We start from the raw sequence: 27,875 nt of genomic DNA on the forward strand, positions 1-27,875 counted from the left end.
CATAAAAGTGGTTTTAATTGAAAATTTTGTCATCGATAGCCTATAGCAAACTTAGATCCACATACCTATATTTATGTGTCTGTAACTTATTTTTAATATTCCCTATACAACAGTATTTTGAAATTACTAAAGGTTTTCTTTCTTTCTTGCTATTCATATGGGAAAATTTAAAAATATTGCTGTTATGTTCAACTGTTGGCACTGTTGCAGGCAACTAAAAGCTTAAGAAAATTTTTTCTCCCTCTGTCCACCCCCGGCCCCCCAAAGCCACATCTAAAATGGTCACAAAAGGAAACACACAATTCAGATAATCTCCATGATGTATCTGAGATTAACTTGGACACAGATGTTTTAACTTACAATTTGATCTGGCATAATATATACATTTAACAAAATCCTGTTTTGTATTCCTTCTATAAACACTGAAGTTTGATAAAAGCATATTGATTTTTCTGCTATTTAAGAGATTTTGAACCAGTGCTTTAAATGGGTTTTCTCCAATGCTTAAATTAACTCTTTCAGCTTTTGAGCATGCTTTTTTTGTGTGTGTAGGAGTATGTGTGTGCATGCAAGTATTTATTTGTTATGCTTGAAATGGATTAGAATGGCAAACCATTTTGTGGTCTGCAATATTTTACTTGCTAGGGATAACCACTAGACTTTGTTCCTGATTTTTTCTCTTAGAAGATGAAGTGATTCAACACTGTTCATTACTGCTCATTTCCTAACCACACTGTAATCATTATAGGCCTAGATATTATCTGAAAAGTTACTGCAAATATTAATGCAACATGAATAGGGTTTTTCTCTGCACTCTGGGCATTTAAATATGAACATTATCTTTCTTCCTCTTGATCTTCGGGCCTTCTATCCAACTGATCTGAATGTGAGGAGGTGACTCAGGAAATATCAATATAATTAAAATCTGTCTTGCTTTTAAAATCATGCTCACACTCACTCTCTTCTTTCTTGGCCAACATTCTAAGACAAAACCACATCAGCTTCTCACCTTGTGCACGAGAACAGCAGCCACCGCAACTATGAGTAGGCTACTTCAAATTATTTGTGTTTTTAGACCATAATTGTGACCTTGGTAAGTTCGTTTCCCTTGGTGAGGGAAAAAATATCCCCAGATTTAAAACATAAAAAAGAAATGTTAGTTCAGCAACACCACAACCTTTTGCAACTACAGAGACTTTTGCTAAGTGGAATTTCTTTTGATGGCATAAAAATATAGGTTCTGATATAGATAAGACACTAATAGGAGGGCTTATTGGACTTTGTCATTTATAAAAGGTCTTCACATGAATTATTTCATTTCCACTTTGCAAATAACCACACAGTCCCTGAGAGAGTATAAGTGGCAGATGCAAGAACCTAAATTCTGCATTTCTTTTATTTCACTCTGCGGAAAGACCATGGGTCTTTGAATATAATGGACAAACAAGCACTTAAGTTCATCATCCAGGTATACAGTAAGCATAGTGTACAACAGTGATAAGAATATTTACTGATCAGACACACACACACAAACACACACCAAGTTCAGGGGACAAAAATGATTGCAGAACCCAAAACTAGAACCCTATCAGGTTTTTTGTAAAGGATTCCTCCTTACCTTATACAGCTTTCTTGAACAAAACTTATAGAAAATAAAAATATATTTGTGTTTGCATAAAAACAACTTTAAAGAGAATTTACTTCCCAGTTCCCAGAGGGTGGCTGCTTCAATGGGACAGAGGTTCTAAACCCACTCATGCCGGAGAGCAGCCATTGCTGGCTACTTAACCTTTGTGGAACGTAAACATGAGGCATGGCTTGCCCACACACCTGGCTAAAAAATGACACTGTAGGGTTTTTCAGGCTCTTGGGAAACTCAGGACATATTCTCAGGTAAAGTTATTATTTATTGGTGCTCATGTGTATAGAGCAGTGTTTTGTACAGGATGGGGCAAAAGTAGGTTTATAGTTATTCACATGGAAAATGATACAATAACTAATGAATAATAATAAAAGAATAAACTCTGTGTTTCACTTACAACTGTAAACCCACTTTTGCCCCACCCTGTATATGTTTTTGGTAATTTTCTTTAATTTATATTTTATTATGCATTTTAATTTACATTTCTTTAGCAGATAACAACTTCCTCAGTCATAATTGGGATTTTATAATCAGCAGCAGAAGGCAAGAGAGTAGTTAATTCTGAAAAATGTGGCTTTAAATTCTGGCTCTGCTACTTAACTACCTTGGATTTTCTCATCTGCAAAACATAAGTAATATCATTAACCTTAAAGGGTTGTTTAAAAGATTGTACAGAATATATGTAATTGTCCCAAAATAACATTTAAAAATCAAGTATTAATTTATGTGAGGAATGATCATTTTTAATTGAATTTATTAGGGTTACATTGGTTAATAAAATTATATAGGTTTCAGGTGTACAATTTTATAATACATCATCCATCATTTTTATACTGTTTTGTGTGTTCACCACCCCAAGTCTTGTCTCTTTCCATTACTACTTATCTCCCATTTACTTTCTCCTGCCTTCCCCCACCCCCATTACCTTCTGGTAATAATCATACTGTTGTCTCTCTATGAGATTTTTTTTGCTTAATCCCTTCACATTTTTTACCCAGCTGCACTCTCACATCTCCCCTCACGGCTATGAGTATATTTTTATTTTGTTTGTTAGATTATTGTTCATTAGATAGCACATATAAGTAAAATCATATGGTATTTGTCTTTCTCTGACTGGCTTATTTCACTTAGCGTAATACTCATCAGGTCCAACCATGATGTCACAAAAGGTAAGATTTCCTTTTTATGGTTAAGTAGTATTCTCTGTATACAGGTACTACACCTTTTTATCCACTCATCCACTGATGGGCACTTGGGATTCTTCCAAATTTTGTCTATTGTAAATAAGGATGCAATGAGCATAGAGGTGTATATATTCTTTTGAGTTAGTGTTTTGGGTTTCTTCATATAAATTCCCAGAAGTGAAATCACTGGATGATAAGGCAGTTCCATTGTTAATTTTTTGAGGTAATTCCATACTGCTTTCTTCAGTGGCTGCACAAATTTGCATTCCCACCAATAGTGCACAGGGTTACCTTTTCTCCACATCCTTGCTAAATCTTGTTGTTTGTTGATTTATTAATGATAGCCATTCTGAAAGGTGTGAGGTGATATCTCATTGTGGTTTTAACTTGCATGTCTCTGATGGTTAGTGACATCGAGCATCTTTTCATGTGTCTACTGGACGTTTGTATGTCCTCTTTGGTGAAGTGTCTATTAAGGTCCTTTGTCCATTTTTTTTGGATTGTTTGGTTTTATTTGGTGTTGAGTTTTATAATTTCTTTATAAATTTTGAATATTAACCTCTTATTAGAAGTGTCATTGGCAAATATATTCTTCCATTCAGTGGATTGTCTCTTCATTTTGTTGATGGTTTCCTTTGCTGTGCAAAAACTTTTTAGTTTGATGTAGTCTGATTTCTTTATTTTCTCTTGCCAGAGCAGATATATCAGGAAAAAATATTGCTTTGACAGATGTTTGAGATTGTATTGCCTATGCGGTTTAGAGTCTAACAGTTAGGTCTTTAACCATTTTAAGTTTATTCTTGTATATGTTGTAGAAGGTGGTCTAGTTTCATTTTTTTCTCACATATCTGTCCAATATTCCCAACACCATTTATTGAATAGACTATCTTTTCATTACTTTGAATATTTCATGCCATTTCTGTCTGGCCTGAAATGTTTCTGTTGAGAAATCAGCTGACAGTCTTATGAGAGTTCCCTTGTAGGTAACTGCTTTTCTCTTGCTGCTTTAAAAATTCTCTTTGTCTTTTACCTTTGTAATTTTAATTATGATGTGTGTTGGTGTGGGCCTGTTTGAATTCATTTTTTCGGGGATTCCCTGTCATTCTTGGAGTTGTTTGTCTTTTTGCTTTACCAGATTAGGAAAGTTTTCAGTTATTATTTCTTCAAATATGTTCTTAATTCCTTGTTCTCTTTTTTTCCATCGAATATACTTATGATGTGGGTGTTGTTATGCTTCTTGTTGTCCCAAAGGTCCCTTAAACTATTTTATTTTTTACTTTTTTTAATTATTTCTGCTCGGATTTGGTATTTTCTTCCACCTTGTCTTCTTTATCCCCAATTTAATGTTTTGCTTCATCCAACCTACTGTTTATTCCCTCTAGTGTATTTCTTATTTCAGATATTATATATTTTTTATTTACGACTGGTTCTTTTTAGGGTTTCTATGCTCTTTTTTATGTTTAATATCTTATTTCTTTAAGTTCTCATTGATTTCATCCATTATTCCCCTAAGTTCCTTGAGCATTCTTATAAGCATTGTTTTGAACTCTATATCTGGTACATTGCTTGCTTCTGTTTCATTTAGCTCTTTTTTTTTTTTCCTGGAGATTTTTGCTGTTCCTTCAGTTGGAACATATTTCCTTGTCTCCCCATTTTGGCAGCCTCTTTGTGTTTGTTTCTATGATTTAGGTAGATCTGCTATGACTCTTAGTCTTGGTAGGGCGGCCTTATGTAGTAGGTGTCCTGTAGGACCCTGTAGCACAGTCTCTTTGATCTCCTGTGCTTAGTGCTCTAGGAATATCCCTTGTGTGGGTTATGTGGGCTGTCCTGTTGTAATTGAATGGGCTATTGGCCCATTCATGTGTGGAGCCAACCCACAGGCTTGCTGACTGTCATAATCAACCCTAACCACAGTGTAAGAGCTGCTGTGTAGGTGCTGATGATATGAAGCAGATTTCTCCTTAGCAGGGTCTGGTACCTGCCAAGATCTTTCTTTAGATGTGCCATTTATGAAGCTAATTGATTCTGCTCTGATATTATGTGAACATAGCCACAGTGAATGATGGTTCTGCAGCCTCTTGGGAGGAACTATAGCACAGGTCAATGTCAGATGCTTCCTGTGACTAGCCTTGGGCAACCTATTTGGAGCTACAAAGTGATCTACAGTTTGTGGCTGATTCTTCTGGGACTGGGTATGCATGGGAAAGATAAAGCTGCACATCAAGGCTCACTTTTACCACTACTGGACCCTTGGGCAGGTCAGCAAAAGTCCTAGGAACCCTGAGATCCACCTCCTACTGCCATTGGCTATGGCTGCCTGTTACACTCAGTCACTCAAAGAGCCTCTGGCAGTACTTGAGTTGCATGCAATAGGTTCTCAGTGAGTCACTAGGTAGGAGTGAGCGATGTTCTCTGGATCTATTTGGGTTCAATCTTGGTGCCAGCACTGGGTCTGAGGCCACTCAACAAATGTCCCAGGGTATACAAAGTCTAGCTGCTACATGGTGGGTGTTCGCACACCTCTGTGTCAGGGCGAGGTCTCAGGGAGTTGTCAAGATAAGGCCAGCAGAATTTATCTGGCCCAAATAGATTAATGAAGGGAAGGTTCTGCAACTCAGCTTGTCCCAGATTCTGCCAGGAACCTGATCTCATCAGGAAAATGCCACTGGAATTCCAGAGAGGAGGAAGTGCCGGTCACTTTTGGGAAAAGTTGGGTGATGTGGCCCCTGCCCCAGAGCCACACAACTCAGACTGTCTGGTATTCAACACAGATCTTGGCAGGATGGAGCCACCTAGTATCAAGAGGGTGGGCTTCTGGGAGCTTGGAGAGTAGTGCTAGGAAATCTACTGTGAGGGGGAAGCACCAGTCAAGATCATAGGATTGTGGTGGGAATGGCCAGGTCAGTCACTGATAGCCCTTGAGTCTTCCCAGACCTCTATACCTCCTCCCAGACCACTTAGCAAGGTGGATGCTCTGCAGAATGGGGCAAAGGGGTGCCCAGATGGTGGGGCTATTTCATTCCCTCTGACTGATACCACATGGAGGGGAGTGTTCCACCCAAAAAAGATGGCCTATTCCGTGTGAGAGAGTGATTCAGCACAAAACCCACAAACCCCAGACTCTCATCATGTGACTCTAGTCTGCTCCGCTCTTTCTTTCCTGGAGCCCAGGATGGGTGGCTATGAATGAAATGTTGTGCATTGACCCTTTAAAAGGGCACCTGTGTCTCTAGCAGACTTCTATCTCTTCCTAATGGACAGAAACCCTTCTCTTTTGCAGCCAAATATTATGTAGGTACCTCTTCCTGGTTCTGGTGCTTTGGACTGGGGAGCCTGGCTTGGGGTTTAGACCCTCACTCTTCTCAGGGGGAATCCCCGGCAGCTGAGCTATCCCTCCGGAACCCCAGTCACCCTTTTAGTGTCTCGGCCCTTTTAACCAATCTTAATGTGGCTTCTTCTTAAATCCTTGATTATAAGATTTCTCCTCAGCTAGTCTTCAGTTGGTTATTCAGAATGATTGTTCTATAATTTAGTTGTAATTCCAGTTTTCTCCTGGGAGGTGAGTGTAGCTTCCCCCTACCCTGCATCACCATTTTGGGTTCTTACATACCTGAGAATCATAACTTCTTAGATTAATTATTCACTTTTACTCTTTTCTCCCTATTGTTTGGCTGCCAACTGAGAATAAGTTAAACAAAATTAGACAGAATTGAGATAATTATTTTGCTAAGTGTTGAATATCTTAGTGGATGCTTTTCTGAGACATTACATTAAAAAATAATTTTCAGATATCAGTGTCTTTTTTGTTCCTGTTATCATTGGATTTTGCCCCTGAGGAGTACCTAGCTCAAGGGATAAAAAATTACCATATTTTTTGGACCATAAGACGTGCCTAGGTTTTAGAGGAGGGAAATAGAAAAAGAATTTTGAAGTTAAAATGTGGTAAAATATGTAATAACATCCTTTAAATCAGAAATCTGTAGGGAGCCAAGTATGCTACATTTGGACTATAAGGCACACCCCCATTTTCCTCCCAAATTTTTTTGGGGAAAGTGCGTCTTATAGTCTGAAAAATACAGTACATAATGTTCATGTTAATATATATAAAATATATACTTTTCTCACTCAGGGACTTGCTTATTGATTTTTAGAGAGAGGAGAACTGAGAGAGAAAAAGAGAGAGAGAGAGAGAGAAACATTGATGTGAGACAGAAACATTGATTGGCTGCCTCTTGCACGTGCCCTGACTGGAGACTGGATCTGCAACCCAGACATGTGCCCCAACTGGGAGTTGAACCTGAAACTTTTCAGTTTATGGGACAACACACCAACCAACTGAGTCACACCAGCCTGGGCTCATGTTAATATTTTTAATGCATTGGTAATAGTTCAATATTTTCTCAACTTCTTAAACAATTATATAAATATAAGATGGTTTGGGGGATAGCAGAAGAGAGTGCAAGGAAAGCAGTTAGCCGGTCTTCAAAAAAGAATGTATTTTGTTAGGTAACAGTTATCAGTGGGGCCACTGCCCTTTAGATGCATGACTCATATGGTGATCCCCCAGCTTCATAGTCTGTGTATATCCAAAGCTCTCTCCCAAATTTCTTCAACATCTTAGCTGCTTTTGTGCATGTCCTTCTCTGATTTCTGATCTTATGATACACACTGACCTCTACCTTTCTCCAATATCATAGAACATCCTTTCACAAATACACTCATGAGGATAGAAGACTGTACTGAATTTTGAAGAAAGATGGGAGTTTCTATAGCTAAAATTTGTCCAGTCTCTCCCATACAAGGCCTCACCTTTCTTAACGATAGCCTTTGGCTACTACTAGGGAGTTTCTCTGTCCTGTATAGCTTAAGAATCTCCCCATCTTCTGTCTTTTCTTTCTCCTTTTTGGCTTTTCTTCTTTTCAAGAGCAGCAAATTCCTCTATTCTTATACAGAGTCATTATACTCTGTTGTGTACGCACATACTTTTGAGCGGCTCCTTAAATGCTTAGTAATTTACTGTATATATAAAAAGAATCCCTTCTTAAGTGGCGTGCTGATGTGTGGATCTAATAGAAGCCCACTAAGCTTTCTATGTATCATAGTAAAACTATATTTCTCTTTCATAAACTTTATTCAAGTTTTTAATTTTTAATTTTTTAAAATTACAGTTCACATTTAGTATTATTTTGTGTTAGTTTTGAGTGTATGGCACTGTGGCTAGATCTTCATGTACTTTACTCAGTCCTCCAACCCCACTCCCCTCTGGCAACCATCAGTCCATATTCCACATACAAATGAAATCAAGTAGTATTTGTCTTTCTCTGACTGACTTAATTTACTTAGCATAATACCCTTTAGGCCAATCCATATTGTCAGAAATGGTAAGATTTCATTCCTCTTTATGACCGAGTAATATTCCATAATATATATATTCACTTGTTCATTGATGGACTTTCATATCTTGGCTATTATAAATAATGCTGCAGTGAACATAGGGGTGTATATATATTTTTTCAAATTAGTGTTTTGGGTTTCTTCAGATATATACTTAGAAGTAAATTGCTGGGTCTTAAGGCAGGTTCATTTTTAATTATTTGAGAGCCCTCCATAGTCTTTTCCATAGTGACTGTACCAATCTTCATTACTACCAACAATGTGTGAAGGTTCCATTTTCTCCACATCCTCATCCGTGCTTATTTATAGATTTATTGATTATAGCCATTCTGACAGGTGTGAGGTGGTATCTTATTGTGGTTTTAATTTACATCTCCCTGATGATTAGTGACATTGAACATCTTTTCATTTGTCTATTGGAGAAGTGTCAGTTCAGGTCCTCTGCCCATTTTTTAATTGGATTTCTTTATTTGGTGTTGAGTTGTGTTAGTTCTTTATAATTTTTGGGTATTAACACCTTTTATGTGATTAATTTGGACAACTCAAAAATATCAGATGTATCAATGTCCCATCTCTTCTTCCATTCAATACTTTGTCTGCTCTGGGCTGGGGAATCTGGCTTGGGTTCGAGACCCCATGGTTCTCAAGGGGAATCTCCACAGCAGAACTATCCCCCCAGAACCTGCCACTGTCAGTGGAATTGGGGGCCAGCCCTTTTCATATGAACACACTTCCTATCAGTCTCAAAGTGGCTTCTTCTGTAAATCCTTTGTTATAAGATTTTTCTTTGGCTAGTCTTCAGTTGGTTATTCAAGTTTTTTTCTCTATATTAAAGTTATACTTCCAGTTTGATTCTGGGAGGAGGTGGGTGTTACTTCTACCTACTCTGTCGCCATCTTGGATCATCTCAGGAATGGCACTTTGGATCATGAAAAGCCTCATTGCAGGATGAAGATACTGCCAAGGGTCTGCAACTTTATTGCCTGATATACCAAATAGGGGAGATAATATTGTAAGGAGCAGCAGAATAAAATGAGGCACTTAAACCCCTCCTTTACCCCCAGAGATTGCTGAATCTTCACCAAAGGCACCATTCACCCTATAAGCAATGTGTGAAACATCATCCTTTTGCTCAATATCTTTTCCCATGTGTTGTTGACTTCTATATGCTCATTTTATCCACCAAACTTGCTTTTATGATCTTCAGCTCCTCTGAGCCAGCACATCTTTGCAGAAATAAGCTGGATCTGATTCTGCTTCTCACATGCCTGACAGAACTGTCAGCTTCATTTCTGTCACAAAATCTCGGTAGCTCTTTAGGGTGTCAGAACTCAGTGTTTCCCAGTCTAGGCTGAATTGGCACAGCTGTGGCAGAGAGCAGTCTTCTTTAGACTTGTGAACTGAGCAACTTAGATTGACAAATCATTGAGAAGATACAAATGTGGATTTGAGTTTCTACTGTAAAATCTCAATTGTCTCAATTATTGAAGGATCATAAAAATGAATTTGGAATTAATTCATTGGTAGTTGAGAGTTACATTATAAAAAAATCATACCATCTGATCTCTTTGACCTGTAGTCTATTTTGAACATAAAATTGCATTAAAATGCTTGCAATCTTATTTAATATCCAATCATAACCTAAATAATAAGTTTGATTTTTTTTTTTTTACTTATTTGATTGGGAAAAAAACAATAGGCAGATGTTTATGCAGTTACTCTCCCACCAAATTGTGATATATGGTATCCAGGGTTGATGACATATATCAACCCTGGATAGTTTGCTTTTTATACCCTTTGCAGTATATGATGTAGTTGGCTTTCATTAATGTGATAACTGCATAGCTGCATTGCTATCAAACCTTTCTTGCATACTAAGGAAAATGTGGGTTTCAAGAGAATCTACTACATTGAGGTGGTACCTCAGTGGTAATGGTGTTACATTTCAGAAAATAAGAATTCTTTTAGTTATCTGAGATTGCTATAGCTTTAATCTGAAGACTGCCTCATTGTAAACATTTTTGGGTGGACATGTTTTATTTCCCTCTTTATACTTTAGATAAAATATACTAAGGAGAACTTTTTCATTTAGTTATTCAACAAATATTTTGCTGAGTGCCCATTAAGTGACAGTTACTGTATAAACTGAGTTTTAAAGAAACAGACTATAACCATCTGAAGAATGGGGAGAAAAGAGTTCTAAACAGAGAGAACACCATGACCAAAGCCCTAGGGTGGGAAAGAACTTAACAGATTTGCACTGCTGAAGAACAGTGTGGCTGGAGCTTAGAGAGGGAGGAGAATGGAAGGAGGGACTGAAAAAGATAGACTGGAATGTATTTGAACCATAAGGGGATACTTCTTTATAAAGATTTTATGTATGTATGTATGTATGTATGTATGTATGTACGTACGTATGTGTTTAGAGGGATAGGGATGGAGAAAGAGAGGAAGAGAAATATCAATGTGAGAGATATTGATCAATACCGACTGGGGATGGATCCTGCAACCCAGGCATGTGCCACTACCTGGAATTGAACTGACAACCTTTTGCTTTGCAGAATGATGCCTAACCAAGTGAGCTGCACTGATCAGTGTCTTAAGGGGTCATTAATGTGCATAGAGTGATTCCCCTTAAATTTAAATGTCACTAGGATTCTGTAGATTTTTTTGATGTGTGTGTTGTCTTTGTTTTGTGATATTTCTGATGTTTCCTCGAGTTTCTTCCTTTATTATTAATTCTTTGACTTTGCAGCAATTATTGCATCTGAGTCCAGTAATGTTATCTTCTTTGCTTTCTGGTTTTCTTTCCACTGGATAGATAAACAGATAACAAAACTAATTAGAATTATATCTACAGAGTAGAAAGACCATAAATTTAGGACAGAGTCTCCTATGGGCAAAATACACAAGCTTTTATAAATGGACAATTTTCCTTCTACATTTCAGTTTCCTCATCTATAAAAGCAAGTTAACGATACACATAATGCTCTTTCAGTCTTTTATTTGACCTATAATGTTTTATAAAGGATCTTTAAAAATTAATTACATAGTTAAACTTGGTACATTTTAATTATCTGGAAGTGTTAACAAGTTCTTTAAATAACAGCACCCCAATGCATTAATGGCTCTTCATTTTAAAAATGCATGTGATTATTTTCCTATTCTAAAATTCTAAGTACAAAACTTTCCATACATAAGAGTGAAAAGCTGTTCATGGAAACACAACTATTAACTTTTGGGGAGGAGGAGTAGTCTCTTCTATCAACTGCAACATTTGCCACACTTTTTTTGAGCCAAATAGATGCTCCAGAAAATGTTTGTTGAATGAATTTACAAGAGAATAAAATTTGTTGGCTTGAATCTGACTTAAATTTTTTACTAAGTGCATCAGGGGTTATCACCTAACTATTCTGTCTTTAGAAATCTTTTGTCAGGCACCAATCTCTTAAAAATAAAGTGTGAATATATGGTATTCTAGAATTCTCTGGAATTGTGTAGGAATGTGTAAGATGGTCTTCAACTGTGTCAGGAGAAAAGGGTTAGTAAGCAACACTTACATGGAAATAAAGTAGTTTCAGACACTTGCAAAATAGCAATCAAGTAAAATTTCTCCTTGGCTTTTGGGGTCAGAAGTTGTCCACTTGCTTCCAAACCTCACTCCTGTCTAAGTTGCAGGGGAAGGAAGAATGGAAGGCAGGGTGCTGGACAAGTGCTGCCAGGTGTCCTGAATGGGGTATCTATTTCCTGCAGCCTGAGTCTGTTTACATTACACAATGCTTAGCTTTGTTTAGGATGTGGTCATTGTTTGTTGGAAGGTGTATGAGAAATCGGTTTTCCAGGAGAGAAAGCTCCTGAAAATTTACACCATGCATTTAAATTTTAGTGCAGAAAACTGCCTATAAAAACACGAGGTAAGGAAGGAAATTTATTGGTTTGACAAAAGGGAAAATCCTTCTTTGTCTTCCCATATAAAAAAATCCACAAGGCTTATAGTCTATATTTGAAAAGAGAGAAATCCATTCCTAGAAGTATTTTGGGATCACTGGCTCTTATATAGCTCGGGCGCCTTTTATTAGTGGTTAGATGATTCTGGATAGCTTTGTCAGGTTCACAGAAAGAGAAATGAAGAGTTGAGGTGGGAGGAGAACCAAGATGGCGGCGTAGGTACCACACTGTGCCTCCTCACACAACCAGAACTGACAGAAAATTGAACGGCAAGGAAGTCCGACACAAAGGAAATAAAAAATAAACATTCATCCAGACTGGTAGGAGGGGCAGAGACTGGCAGCCGGGGCATAGAGGACTCGCATGGCCATGGTGGGACCGAGACTGGTGGAGTGTGGGACCAACTGGGCAGGCAGTCTGACCACTGGCAGACCCTGCGGCCCCACATTCGCGCAGATAAACTGAGAGGGCCACACTCAGAGTGGCGGAGAGCGGGGCAGGCAGAGCAGTGGGTAGCAACGCGAGACCCCACATTGCACACAGATAAACTGGACAAATGGCGGGGAGGGAAGCAGACCACGCAACCCAGGGCTCCAGCTCGGGGAAATAAAGCCTCAAACCTCTGATTGAAAATGCCTCTGGGGGTTGGGGCGGCAACGGGGGAGACCCCCAGCCTCGCAGGAGAGGTCGTTGGAGAGACCCACAGGGGCCTAGGGCGTGTGCAAACCCACCCACTCGGGAACCAGCACCAGAGGGGCCCAGTTTGATTGTGGGTAGCAGAGTGAAAGATTAGGGTCCCATGGAGAGTAGAGCCAGCACCATTTCTCCCTCTTGGCCCCTCCCCCATGTACAGCATCACAGCCCAGGAACGCCTAAGGCTCTGCCCCTTTAAGTAACAGAAGCACCAAGACAAAAAAAAAAAAAAAAAAAAAAAAGGCCCAAATGACAGAACACTTCAAAGCTCCAGAAAAAATACAACTAAGTGAGGAAGAGATAGCCAACCTATCTGATGCACAGTTCAAAACACTGGTTATCAAGATGCTCACAGAATTGGTTGAATCTGTTCGAAAAGTAGATGAAAAAATGAAGCCTATGCTAAGAGAAACAAAGGAAAATGTACAGGGAACCAATAGTGATGCGAAGGAAACTGGGACTCAAATCAACGGTGTGGACCAGAAGGAAGAAAGAAACATCCAACCAGAAAAGAATGAAGAAACAAGAATTCGGAAAAATGAGGAGAGGCTTAGGAACCTCCAGGACATCTTGAAATGTTCCAACATCCGAATTATAGGGGTGCCAGAAGGAGAAGAGGAAGAACAAAAAATTAACAATTTATTTGAACAAATAATGAAGGAGAACTTCCCTCATCTGGCAAAGGAAATAGACTTCCAGGAAGTCCAGGAAACTCAGAGAGTCCCAAAGAAGCTGGACCCAAGGAGGAACACACCAAGGCACATCATAATTACATTAGCCAAGATGAAACAGAAGGAGAGAATCTTAGAAGCAGCAAGAGAAAAGGAGACAGTTACCTACAAAGGGGTTCCCATAAGACTGTCAGCTGATTTCTCCAAAGAGACCTTACAGGCAAGAAGGGGCTGGCAAGAAGTATTCCAAGTCATGCAAGGCAAGGACCTACATCCAAGATTACTGTATCCAGCAAAGCTATCATTTAGAATGGAAGGGAAGATAAAGTGCTTCTCAGATAAGGTCAAGTTAAAGAAGTTCATCATCACCAAGCCCTTATTGTATGAAATGTTAAAGGGACTTACCTAAGAAAAAGAAGATCAAAAATAGGCACAGTAAAAATGACAGCAAACTCACAGTTATTAATGACCACACCTAAAACAAAAACAATAGCAAACTAGGCAAACAACTACAACAGGAACAGAACCATAGAGATGCAGATCACATGGAGGGTTGTCAATAGGGCAGTGGGAGGGGGAGAGGTGGGGAAAGGTACAGAGTATAAGTAGCATAGATAATAGGTGGAAAATAGACAGGGGGAGGGTAAGAATAGTGTAGGAAATGTAGAAGCCAAAGAACTTATAAGTATGACCCATGGACATGAACTATAGGGGGGGAATGTGGGAGGGAGGGGGGTGGGAAGGATGGAATGGAGTGAAGGGGGCAGGAAATGGGACAACTGTAATAGCATAATCAATAAATATATTAAAAAAAAAAAGAGTTGAGGTGGAGGGCCTTTTACGGATAGCAGGTACACTTGTGATACAACATTCCATGAAGAGTCCTTGAAGATCATGATGAAACAGTGAAAATTTGATGAATTAATCTGTGCTTAAACTTAAGAAGATGTTTTTTAGTTTAAAGAGCAGTTGGAAGAAAGCATCTGGGGAAAAACAACACCTCTGGAAAACTATTATGATTTTAATCTCATCATATTACTGTGGTGTTTAAAGTATCATGTCTTCCTTAAGAATAAGCAGTTAAGATGATGATGTATGAGGTCCCTGCTGGTTTTAGATTTCGGTGATGTGGGGATTAATAAAGAATAAAGGTGTGTCTGCAAATGGCCTATCATGTCTCCTTATTCTTAATCAAGTGGTATCATTAGTAGTATCTGTTTTGGCATCAAACTTCTCTGGAGCAAGAGAGATAGGATATAAGCCACATGGGTATGTTCCTATTGACGAAAAGGTCTTTCGCTGAGGTTTTTTGGAGAATGGGCTGAGAAACCCCAGAACTGAAAAAGAAGGTTCGAGTAACAAAAATGTATCCCATCAAAATGTGTGAGCATAAGTGTTCACCTTTTTTTTCAGCTTGATCCAGTGACCTATCAAAACTGCTTGTTCCCCCTGTCTTAATACCAAGGCAAATTAAAAACAAATCCCATCTTTAAAAAAAAAAATTTATTGTTATTCAATTACAGTTGTATGCCTTTTCTCCCCATCCCTCCACCGCACCTCAGCCAAAACCACCTTCCTCCCCCTCCTCTACCTGACCCCCTTGATTTTGTCCATGTGTCCTTTATAGTAGTTCCTCTAATCCCCTCTCACCACTGTCCCCTACCCACTCCCCTCTGGCTATTGTTAGATTGTTCTTAACAATCTTCAATGTCTGTGGTTAATTGTTCTTCAATGTCTGTGGTTATATTTTGTTTGCTTTTTTTCTTCTGTTGATTATGTTTCAGTTAAAGGTGAGATCATATGATATTTGTCCCTCACCACCTGGCTTATTTCACTTATCATAATGCTCTCCAGTTTCATCCATGCTGTTGCAAAGGGTATAAGCTCCTTCTTTCTCTCGCTGCGTAGAATTCTGTTGTGAAAATATACCATAGTTTTTTGATCCACTCATTGGCTGATGGGCACTTAGGTTGCTTCCATTACTTGGATAATGTAAATTGTGCTGCTATAAACATTGGCGTGCATAGGTTCTTTTGGATTGGTGTTTCAGGGTTCTTAGGGTATAACCCCAGCCATGGAATTGCTAGGTCAAAGGGCAGTTCCATTTTTAGTTTTCTGAGGAAATTCCATACTGTTTTCCACAGTGGCCTCACCAGTCTGCCTTCCCACCAACAATGTACTAGGGTTCCCTTTTCTCTGCATCCTCTCCAACATTTGTTTGTGGATTTGTTTATGTTGGCCACTCTGACTTGTGTGAGATGGTACCTCATTGTGGTTTTAATTTGCAACTCTCTGACTGCTAGTGATGCTGAACATCTTTTCATATGCCTCTGGACCCTCTATATGTCTTCCTCACAGAAGTGCCTGTTCAAGTCCTTTGCACATTTTTTAATTGGATTGTTTGTCTTCCTGGAGTGGAGTCGTGTAAGTTCTTTATATATTTTGGAGATCAGGCCCTTGTCTGAGGTATCATTGGCAAATATGTTTTCCCATACTGTTGGTTCTCTTTGCATTTTAATGCTGTTTTCTTTAACCCTGCAGAAGCTTTTTATTTTGATGTGTTCCCATTTGTTTATTCTTTCCTTTATGTCCCTTGCTTTAGGGGACAAGTCTGTGAGGATGTTCCTACGTGGAATATCTGAGATTTTCCCGTGAATGGTTTCCTGTAGGACTTTTATTGTGTTACGACTTAAATATGTCTTTTATCCACCTTGAATTTATTTTTGTATATGGCGTGAATTGGTGATCGAGTTTCATTTTTTTGCATGTAGCTGTCCAGATCTCTCAACATCATTTGTTGAAGAGGCTATTTTTGGTCCATTTTATGTTCCTGCCTTCTTTGTCAAATATTAATTGACCACAGAGACTTGGGTTTATTTCTGCGCTCTCTGTTCTGTTCCACTGGTCTGTGTGCCTGTTTTTATGCCGGTACCAGGCTGTTTTGATTACACTGGCCTTCTAATACAGTTTGATATCAGGTATTGTGATTCCTCCTGCTTTGTTCTTCTTTCTCAAAATTACTCCAGCTTTTCGGGGTCGTTTATGGTTCCATATGAATTTCTGAAATGTTTGTTCTATATCTGTGAAATATGTTATGTGTACTTTAATTGTGATTGCATTGAATCTATAAATCACTTTGGGTAGTATGGCCATTTTGATGATGTCAGTTCTTCCAACACATGAGCATGGTACATGCCTCTATTTGTTTGTACCTTCCTTAATTTCTTTTTTCAATGTTGTGTAGTTTTCTGAGTACAGGTCTTTCACCTCCTTGGTTAGGTTTATTCCTAGGTAGTTTATTTCTTGTTGCTATATCAAATGGGATTTTTTCCCTGATTTCTGTTTCTGCTGTTTCATTGTTGGTATACAGGAGTGCCTTTGATTTCTGAGTATTGACTTTGTATCCAGCTGTTTTGCCAAATTCACTTTATAGGTCAAGTAGTTTTTTGGTGGAGTCTATAGGATTTTCTATGTACACTGTCATGTCATCTGCAAACAGTGACAGTTTCATTTCCTCCTTTCCAATTTGGATGCCTTTTATTTCTTTTTCTTGTCTGATTGCTGTGGCTAGGACTGCCAATACTATGTTGAATAGGAGTGGTGAGAGAGGGCATTCTTGTCTTGTTCCTGATCTTAGTGGGAAAGCTCTAAGTTTTTGTCCATTGAGTATGATGTTGGCTGTCAGTCTCTCATATATGCCGTTTATTATCTTGAGGAATGCTCCCTCTATTCCCACTTTACTGAGTGTTTTTATAATAAATAGGTGCTGTACCTTATCAAAATCTTTTTCCGCATCTATTGATACGATCATGTGTTTTTTGTCTTTGCTGTTGTTTATGTGATGTACTACGTTTATTGATTTGCAAATTTGTTCCCTCCTTGCATCCCTGGGATGAATCCCATTTGGTCATGGTGTATGATCTTTTTAATGTATTGATGGATGTGGTTTGCCAATATTTTGTTGAGAATTTTAGTGTCTATGTTCATCAGAGATATTGGCCTGAAGTTTTCTTTCTTCGTTGTGTCTTTATGGGGTTTTGGGATTAGGATGATGCTGGCTTCATAAAAAGAGTTTGGGAGTCTTCCATCATTTTGGATTTTTTTGAATAGTCTGTGAAGGATAGGGGTTAGCTCTTCCTTAAATGCTTTGTAGAATTCTTCTGTGAAACCATCCAGTCCAGGGTTTCTGTGTGTTGGAGTTTTTTGATTACCGTTTCAATTTCATCTGTTGTTATTGGTCTGTTCAGGTTTTCTGCTTCTTCATTCAGTTTGGAAGATTATATTTTTCTAGAAATGTGTCCATTTCACCTAGGTTTTCAAATTTCTTGGCATACAGTTCTTCATAGTAATTTCTTATAGTCCTTGTATTTCTGTGGTATCAGTTGTAATCTCTCCTCTTTCATTTCTAATTGTGTTCATTTGGATCCTCTCTCTTTTTTTCTTGATGAGCCTACTTAAATACTTGTCGATTTTGTTTATCTTTTCAAAGAACCAGCTCCTGGATTCATTGATCCTTAGAATTGTTCTTTTAGTCTCTTTGTCATTTAACTCTCCTCTGATCTTGGTTATTTCCTTCCTTCTACTTGCTCTGGGTTGTCTTCGTTGTCATTCCTTCAGTTCGTGTAGGCGTAGGGTTAGGTTGCTTGTTTGAAATGTTTCTATCTTTTTAAGGTTGGCCTGTATTGCTATGAACTTCTCTCTCAGGACTGCCTTTGCTGTGTCCCATAGGTTTTGGGTGTTATGAGTTTGTTTTCATTTGTTTCCATAAAGTTTTTGATTTCTTCCCTAATCCCATTCTTCTCCCATTCATTGTTTAATAGCATGCTATTCAGTCTCCATGATTTTGAGTGTTTTGGGTTTTTTCCTTGATATTTGTTTGTAGGTTCAGTCCCTTTTTGTTAGAGAAAATGCTTGATATGATTTCAGTTTTCTTGAATTTATTGAGGCTTGCTTTGTGTCCTATCATGTGGTCTGTCTTTGAAAATGTTCCATCTGCATTTGAAATGAATGTGTATTTTGCTTCTTTGGGATAAAACACTTTATATATCAGTTAAGTCCATTCCATCTAGGATATTGTTAAGTGACACAATATCCTTGTTCATATTTTGTTTGGAAGATCTGTCCATTTTTGACTGTGGGGTGTTAATGTCCCCTACTATAATTGTGTTGCTGTCAATATCTTTCTTGAAGTCCTCCAAGATTTTCTTTATGTATTTGGGTGCTCCTATGTTGGGTGCATATATATTTATAATGTTTCTGTCTTCTTTGTGGATTCTTCCTTTGACTATTATGAAGTGACCTTCTGGGTCTCTCTTTATGGCCCTTCTTTGGAAGTCTATTTTGTCTGATATGAGTATTGCTACCCCTGCTTTTTTTTCCTGTCCGTTTGCTTGGAAAATTTGTTTCCAGCCCTTCACTTTCAGTCTGTGTAAGTCTTTTGTCCTGAGATGGGTCTCTTGTAGGCAGCATATGTGTGGGTCATGTTTTCTTATCCATTCAGCTATTCTATGTCTTTTGATTGGAGCATTTAATCCATTTACGTTTAAGGTTATTATCGATAGGTAGTTATTCATTGCCATTTTTTCCTACCTGTGTTCCTCTGTCTTTCTCTTTTCCTTCCTTTCCTTAAAGCAGTCCCTTTAGCATCTCTTGCACAGCTGGTTTGGTGGAGATGTATTCTTTTAGACTTTTGTCTGAGAAGCTCTTTATTTGGCCTTCTATCTTGATGGAGAGCCTTGCTGGGTAAAGTAGCCTTGGTTGTAGGCCTCTGGTTCTCATTACTTGGAATATTTTTTGCCATTCTCTTCTGACTTGGAGCGTTTCCATTGAGAAGTCAGTTGCTAACCTTATTGGGGATCCCTTGTATGTTACTTCCTCTTTCTCCCTTGGTGCCTTTAAGATCCTCTCTTGTCTTGGAATTTTACCATTTTAATTATGATGTGTCTTGATGTGGGCCTCTTTGGGTTCCTGTTGCTTGGGACTCTCTGTGTTTCCTGAATTTGGGTGACTTTTTCTCCCATCAGATTAGGGAAATTTTCCATCGTTAGTTTTTCAAACAGGTTTTCTATCCCTTGCTCCTCTTCTCCTTCTGGTATCCCTATTATACGGATATTATTATGTTTCATGTTGTCCTGCATTTCCCTTAATCCCTCTTCATTCTTTCTGAGCCTCTTTTCCTTTTCTTGCTCTTTCTGGGTGTTTTTTCTACTTTGTCCTCCAGCTCGCTGATCTGATCCTCTGCTTCATCAAGTCTGCTTTTGATTCCTGGTACTGTGTTCTTCAGTTCAGAAATTGTATTCTTCATATCCTCTTGTCCCTTGTTAATAGTTTCTATTTCCTTTTTCATGTTGATATATTTTTCAGTGAGTTTATTGTAGTTTCCCCGTAGTTAGTGGGTGTTCTCTGTGTGCTCAGTGATCTTCCTGATAACCATTGCTTTGAACTCAGTATCTGATAAGTTGACTTGCCTCTATTTCAGTTAGCATTCTTTCTGAGGCTTCCTCCTTTCCTTTCACTTGGGATTTGTTTCTTTGTCTTCCCATTGTTTGGGAGACTCTTCTTGTTAGCCTCTGCTTCTTAAATTGATCTGTTCTGACTCCCTGAGTTTATGGTATGAACTTGTATGGTAGAATGCCAGTGGGATTCAATGGTGCTATCTTCTTAATTTCCTGAGCTCACTGGTCTTGAGCTGATGTTTGTGAGTCTAACAGGGTCTAACTCTGGTCTTTTCAGTACTCCAGGTTTTATTGTCTCACCTGTGGGAAAAGGAGAAAGAAGGAAAAAAAAGGAGAAGGGAAGGGAGGAAAAAGGAATAGAAGAGGGAAGGAAGGAAGAAGCAATAAAAAAAGAAAGGACAGAAAGGAAGAAGCAATTTAGGGGGAAAGGGAAAAAAAACCCAAAAATTCTGCTGGCTTTAAATTGGTCAGGTCAGTTCTGCTGGTGTTCCTGTCTGTGAAACGGGAGAGGGTGGGTGGAGGGATTGGTTTCAGTTTTCTCCCTTCAAGAGCCACACTCTTTGCTCTTGTCCAGCCTCCAGTCCAGATCCTCAGGGTCTTTCTGCTCCCTCCTATACCTTTAGTTCACCAGTGGTTGTTTCCTTGAGGTGTACCAATTAGGGGCAACTCACACTCCACCTTCTTGCTCTTTGCTGTCCTAGAAGCTAGTTGCTCTTGGTGCTCCTTCAGGGTAGTTCATCCCCCTACTGAGTCAAGTCTTTCTGGTCACTGCAGTCTCCCCTATCCCTGCAGCTCCCTTTGCTGGGTGTTCTGCCTTCCTCCTAGAGAGCGAGTAGGTCCTGCAAGGCTCTGTGCATAGGGGCCAAGTGGGATAAGTTCAGTACCAGTGCTTCAGGTGTGGTTGCTGGGGGCAGCCAGGCCTTTGATTGGGTTGCGCCCGATCCCTGGCTTTGGGTCTGTGCACCCAGGCAGCCCGGTCGCTGATCAGGGTGCGCACCCATCCAGGGTTTCAGGTGTGGGCACCCAGGCCACTGGGGTATGCATTCACCTGGGCGCTTTGGATCTGTGTGCCCAGGCAGCCGGGTCACTGAGCAGGGTGTGTGTCCACCCAGGGTATCAGGTGTGGGTGCCCAGGCTGCTGATTATTGTGCGTGCCCACCTGGGGTTTCAGGTGTGGGCGCCCAGTCCACTGGTCTGGGTGAGCGCCAACTGGGCTTCAGGTGTGTGCTGGGGCTGCTTATCTGTCACTCACAGTCCAGGGGCTGAGGGGGTAGGGGCACAAGAAGCCACGGTTGCGGGGAAGAGTTCTCTAAACAGCAGCTGTGTGCCTCTATTTTCTCGTTTTCAAGAAATTCCTCCTATTCAACCCCCCGTTGTCCAAACAAGCACCTGGCCTCTCACACAGCCCAGCTTGGCTCTCTCCCTAGAATCCTGCAGCAGACCCTGCGCCCTGGATGGGGGCTTCAGCTGCCCTAGTCCCCGAGCTGGTCCCAGGGACCTTGTTGTCCTTAAGCAGTCTTCTTACCATCTGATCTTTCAATGTCCTCTATCTTTGGTCTCTGATCTTCATATATGCTGGAATACCGTTGGCTGTTCGCTGTGTTCCTCAGATCAGCTAGGTGTTTCACTGGTGCCAAGGGGACATGGACCCTGCTCCCACCTATCTTGCCACCATCTTCCCGAGATATCCAAATCCCATCTTTTACCAAAGCCAAATAAAGCAGCTCCTCTGGGCCCCTGGCTTTGACAAGATTCATTCTGAAATGGCCCAGTGTCATACAGCCTATGCAGCAAATTTGTTACTTTTCTAATAGAACAATCAGAGAAAGTTTTCCAGAGTCCAGCTGTGCATCTTTAGATTGTTGTCATGTTACTCAGAACATAACAACTGTTTGAATCAAAGCCAAAGATGTCCTTGAATTATTTGGTATCAGGGCACTAATGAGCTCTGCAGAAATTTCAAATTCCTTTTTCTTCCATTCTCCCCTTCCACCTTAACCAGGTGTGACTTAATTCAGTGTACTTTTCCCCGAAGTAATAAGATTTAATACACACACACACATATGTATTTACACATACATAAAACGTAGGTGTGTATATTTTTTTGTATTGCAAAGTGAGCTTCAAAAAGCATGTTTTTTAAAAAAATAAGAGTGAGATATCTTCCCGATCTCTTTTATTAATAGGTATATAAAAGTAGAGTTCCAATTTTCATTGCTAGGGTTTCATTTTCTAGGGTTTTTCAACATGATAGATACTTTTAGTCATCTGCCAAGCCAACTCTTGGTTATTAGAGATGAGAATACTGAAGCTCAGAGTATGAGGAGATTTACTCAAGATAACATGGGTAGTAGCTGATAGAGCTAGACTTAAACCAGGCTATTGAACTCTGGTGCTCTTTCCTCTTGAGCACATGATTTGAGAGCTTCCTTCACATTTTTTAGTTCTCATTTTCTCCACTTAAAATTGTCTGCTATTAATAGGCTAGTTTTATTAACCTATGATGTTTCCCTTTTGTCATTTTGCTTTGTGAATATATGAAATTATGTTATTCTGAAATTATATGTAATTAAACATATGTAGTTTCTGTCTGTCTGTTATGCTTAATGCTCCCTCCTCTTATCAACACATCTGTCTGGTGAAATCCCACTTATAACCAAGTCTTCAAGTCCTTTTCAAATCTCTATACAAAGTGAAACTTCCATGGACAATCACTTCTGCTCACTCCTGGCAGTTTGTCCTTTTTAGCAACTCTTTGGGTATGTGACAATGAGCATTTTTTACATCATGTTTACTTATTTTTTCATTCACTTAACTCTTTTTTTATCTCTTCTATAATATAGAAAATGCAATTTCCTTAGGAAAAAAAACTTTAAATAATTTAAAATCCCTTTAACCTTTATTTCTAATTTTTTTCCTGAACATGTATATCACCTTGAGTGGGGTCCTATTAGTTAAATCTTCTCACAGATTTTGAGTAAATCATGTCTTACCTTCAATTAACTGAAATTTATTGAGCACCTGATATTACAAATAACCATAGAAATTGCTCCTGCCGATATGACCCCACAACAACCCTGGGGAGTTAAGTTGTCATTCTTGATATATGGATATGGACACTGATTTGAAGAAGGTACACATCTTGCCCCAAATCTATTGAGTTTCTGAATCTGAAATTCAAACCCAGTCATTGTAACAACTGTTCAAGATTTTTCCATGTTCTTTCCATACTTATCTCATTAAGCACTTTCTTAAGTACGCCTATATTCAATAAGATATATGAGGTCTGTCCATAAGGTATCCAGCCATGTAATATGAAAAATAGAGACATTAACTGATATATTGTATCTAGGACAATGACACCTCAGTCCCCTTCAAAGTAGGCACCTTGGGACCTCACACAGTTTTCCCAATTGCCATCAGTTGCCCAGTCGTATTTTCCTGAATCTCATCGACAGTCTGAAGTCTCTTCCCTTTCTAAAGTGACTTTAGTTTAGGGAAAAGCCAGAAGTTGCAAGGCACCAAATCTGGGCTGCAGTGGGGCTGAGTCACCTGGGTGATTTGATTGATGTTTCAGTACAAAACTCTGCATGAGGTGTGATGCATGAGCAGGTGTGTTGTCATGATGAAGCCGCCAATCACCAGTTACCCATAGTTGTGGCCTTCTGAATCATCTGAATTGTTTCTGTGGAGGAATGTTCAAAATGCAAGTTTTGATGCACATTCGTTGCTCCACTTGCTCAGTGAATTTTGAATGCAACAACCACACAGTACACATGCTCACTCAATGGTGTCTACTTCCTCCCAAGCCCCCCGACTAATACAATTAAGTCATCATTGTTCATGAATGCACATTCCAGTCCTCTCTCTGTGGCTGCCAGGTTACAATGATGTTGCACAAAAAATTCTCATTTAACAATGGCTGGACTTTTTCTGGGCAGATCTCGTATAGTAGAGGCAACTGGACTAAAGACAAGAATGTTGGAAAAGATGGCATATATGTGGTACCTGATTTCCATTTAGAAGCAAAGGAAGGATGTGTACAATGAGAAATAGGTCTTGTAAGTTATGGATATGTGGACATCTACAAAGAGATATTCATATACCTGAATCCTGAACATTTTATTGCCACAGAATTCCCAAGCTCTATCCTTGACCCTCAAACTCTCATCAACAATTCACAAGGAAAAACATGCTTACAGGCCAAGGAATAATAAGACCAGGTCAAGTGTATGCTTTAGCATTCTAACATTTCACCACTATTGGAAACCCCTTGGTGAGACTGAACCATCCATGCTGTAATTCCAGAGGTAAATATAAAGGATCTACTGAACAATATTTAAAGTATCTAGAATGTGTAAGAACTCAATAACTTATTAATTCATGCCTGCAATGCACTAAACACTGTTACGCCCCAAGGATGGTACAATAATGAACAACAACAGTGCAATAACAGACAAAAAGTATAGGTGTACCCCATTTTATTGCACTTTGCGTTTATTACACTCCACAGATGTTATGTGTTATGAAAATTGAAGGCAAAACCCTCCACAAGCAAAAAGATGACAACTTGCTTTATTGCAGAGGTCTGGCACTGAAACTGCAAAATCTCTGAGGTATGCCTGTAGTGCTCTCCGCCTTCCTAGAACTCACAATCTAGTGGATTATTTTTTTAAAAAAACATTTTATATTATTCTGTTAGAACATCCCAGAAAAGTAAAGGGTTGAACAAGTATAGGAGAAACATTTTACCACTTAAAGACTACCACTAGCATCTCATCTTTTTTTTATATAGTTATCAGCAACACATATTTACACAGTTCAGTGGTCTTACTGGTTTATAGAAATTGAAATGACATTTCAGTCCTGCCTTATAACAACCATGTGATGTTTGGGTTCTTTGATTTCTTCTCTTCCCTTGCAGTTTAGTGTTATCGAGGAGCTGTGAGAAGGTACAGTTGCCTCCCTGCCCCACCGTCCCCCACACCCTCCACCCCACACACATACACAGCAAATCCTTGGTTAGAGCCTCCTGGTGGTCTAAGAGCCAGGCTAAGCCTTCCTGCTGTGGTTGGGCTTCAGGAAGTACTCTGTAGTCTCTCAGTTCAGAGGGACAGACACATAAAAAGGTTCCAAGAACACACACAGAGAAAACACATAAACAAGTGTACACTCATCCATTTTTATGAAAACAGACATAAATGGTGTGGGAATGCTTTAGCTCATGGAATGTCTAGATTCTAGAGGGTTTAGTCAGGAGACAGCAACTAAATCTTGAAAGCAGAAATTTCAATGAAGGGAAAACTCAGGACTAGAGAATTTCAGGCCAAACGAATATAATTGCAAAGTCTGGGAAACTTTAGCTAACATGCCTCATGTGAGCTCAAAACAAATAGACCATTTACTGATCTTAGGAAGATTAATTTAGGGATTTGGTAGAGTCAGCACTTCTTCCTGCTATCTTGACTCTGAGATCATTCACATATCTCATCAGGTTTGTTATAGGTCAAATAGATCACTTTAAAGCTAGTTATTCAGCCATTCGAAACAATCCATATAGGCAGTGTAGATACTGTAAGGAAACAACCCTTATCTTTGACTAGCTTATCTAGATTTAGTATGTCTTTAATTAATAAGCCATTAGAAAACCTTAATCTAGAGCTTTGTTTTTTCAATGCAAACTTACGGAATGAAATTAATCTATTGACCGAAACATGAGTATGAACAAAGTGTATTTTACCATATACCATATATATGGCATATATAATATGTAATGCATGTATATTATGCATATATTATATGTGTAGTTGATTGTCTAAATAAGATGACAAAAGGTAGTGACTAATTCTATTTAGAAAAAAATGTCCTATAAGTATTTAAAATAGTTATGTTTTTAGTGAAGAAAGTTTAACAAAAGTGCTAAAAGACTTGTAGCTTATGCAGGCATAACATCTACCTATTACATTATCTTTTAATTTACTGTGTGTGCCAAAGACCAAGCTTCTCTGTCAAAGGCCAAACCAGAACCCCAGAACATCTTAGGCAGTGTTTCTAACCCTGTCCTGAACTTTGTTTAGAGCTGAAGTAAGAAATCAAGCCATCATAACTCCACAAAGCAAAGGCATTCAAATATGATGAGTTCCAGAAGAGAGGAACATGACATTTCTTGATTAACCTATAGTTGTATGTCTATAAGAAAGTGTACTAGCAAAGGATAGTGCAATTATTTTATGACACTGTATTTTATTTCTTTTTTTAAATTTGTATTTACTGATTTTAGAGAGAGAGTAAAGGGGGAAGAGCAAGAACAAGTGAGGGGAGAGAGAAGTTGATTTGTTGTTCCACTTATTTATGCATTCATTTGTTGATTCTTATAGGTGCTCTGACCAGAGATCAAACCCTCAACCTTGGCATATTGGGATGACGCTCTAACTAGCTGACCCACCTGGGCAGGGCTGTATTTTATTTCTTTATACAGCTTCATAAAAAAAAAAAAAAACAAAAAACCTGTTGTCTGTTTTACTATTTATTTAATATTTCTTGAGTGTGATGGGCACTGGGTATATAATGGTTAAAAATTTCTAAAACTTTACAATTAGGTGAAGGAGCCAGGGCATTAAAAATCTCTGAAATTACAGGTGTGGTCTTATTGGAATGAAAATGGTGCTATAAAAGACTGATGTGGGAGGATGTAATTTAAATGGGGGATTGGGCAGCTAATGTACATATAAGCCTAGAAGGAGTTAGTAGCCAAAATATACTTTACACATTCGGGTTTCCAGTAAATCTGCAAACTTGACATACTTCATGTTTTACTCTCAAAACTTAAGGGGGAAGAGGGACAGTAACTTGTCTTAATTTTATTGTATTCTTGGTGAAAGATATGAAAATTAATTTTCCCTAAAATAGGATAGTTGTGGAAGAAGCCTACAAATGGGCTACTTTATTTTTGTTTGAAAATTGGGATTTTATCCCACACATAATACTCTACTTCACATTTGATGTGTGTATATGTGGGCGTATAATCTTTTTCCTGGTACATGTCAGTGAAAACACGGTGCAAAGGAAATAAGAGATAGGAATACCCACAGACTAAATAATTAAATAATATTTGCAAGATGTGGTACAAATAAGACCTAATGTCTCTAGGTTCAGCTCAGTCTGCCATTTACAGCAGGGGAAGGAAAAGTCTACCTAGAAAGTAAGCAGAGAGGATCTTGGCATCTCAAATCACCTCCACCTCCACATTAGGTGAAGGAGCCTACTAGTTTGTAAAACTAGTCTATGAAACTAAAGACAAGAGACCACTGGGCACAGAAGTAAATATCCCTCCTCCTACATGAATAATTTTGGAAAAACACTTCACAGAACATAATCTTCCTTCTTTCCAATTTGGTACTGAGAGTATTGAAGATGGACACACAATATCTCTCACAGAACTTATTGTAAGTTCCAATCCTGAACAAACATACACCACTTTTAAAAAGATAAAGATGGAAAAATCACAAGAGAGATTGCTTCCAGATATAATAAACAAACATAAATAGCTGGTCCCTTGATAGTGGATTATCAGAACTCAACTAAAGTTAGTGTCATAAAAAAAAATCCTAATTTTCCTTACATGGAACATAGGGTCATCACAGACTATAAACCTACCTATAATTGGGTCTGAAAATAGAGCCATCCCCTTGAAAATGGCTTCAGGGCAGGATTCTGAAGTGTACATTTATTGAGGTGATTTATGTTATTTCTTAATTAAGGACATATTAACAAATTCTGGCATGGTTTTAGTGTCTCTCAACAATAGTATATTTGAATGCCATTATTACATTTCACAACCAGAACTAAAGTTTAGCCACTAGTTGCCACAAAATAGTTATAATCAAGG

The 27,875-nt window shown here is 38.7% G+C and overlaps 1 protein-coding gene across 14 annotated transcripts in view; it reads left to right on the top strand.

Annotated features, from left to right (window-relative positions):
- SUGCT (succinyl-CoA:glutarate-CoA transferase) overlaps positions 1–27,875 on the top strand; it is a 1,028,943-nt gene that overhangs the window by 577,506 nt on the left and 423,562 nt on the right. Inside the window, exons 14-15 of one of the 14 annotated variants that reach the window (XR_006655097.3) lie at positions 24,501–24,603; positions 26,365–26,829. The exons of 8 other annotated variants lie outside the window; for them this stretch is intronic. Coding sequence is in view for 4 of the 6 variants with exons in the window: in XM_045193185.3 (XP_045049120.1) it covers positions 24,501–24,602 (102 nt within the window). In the remaining 2 variants the exon portion in view is untranslated. Of the gene's footprint in view, positions 1–24,500; positions 24,604–24,911; positions 24,940–26,364; positions 26,830–27,875 lie in introns of those variants that run through there. 5 more of the 14 variants (XR_011651317.1, XM_045193151.3, XM_045193185.3 and 2 more) reach the window with 5 other exon arrangements.

Source organism: Desmodus rotundus, chromosome 6, assembly GCF_022682495.2.
Source record: "Desmodus rotundus isolate HL8 chromosome 6, HLdesRot8A.1, whole genome shotgun sequence".
NCBI lineage: Eukaryota > Metazoa > Chordata > Mammalia > Chiroptera > Phyllostomidae > Desmodus > Desmodus rotundus.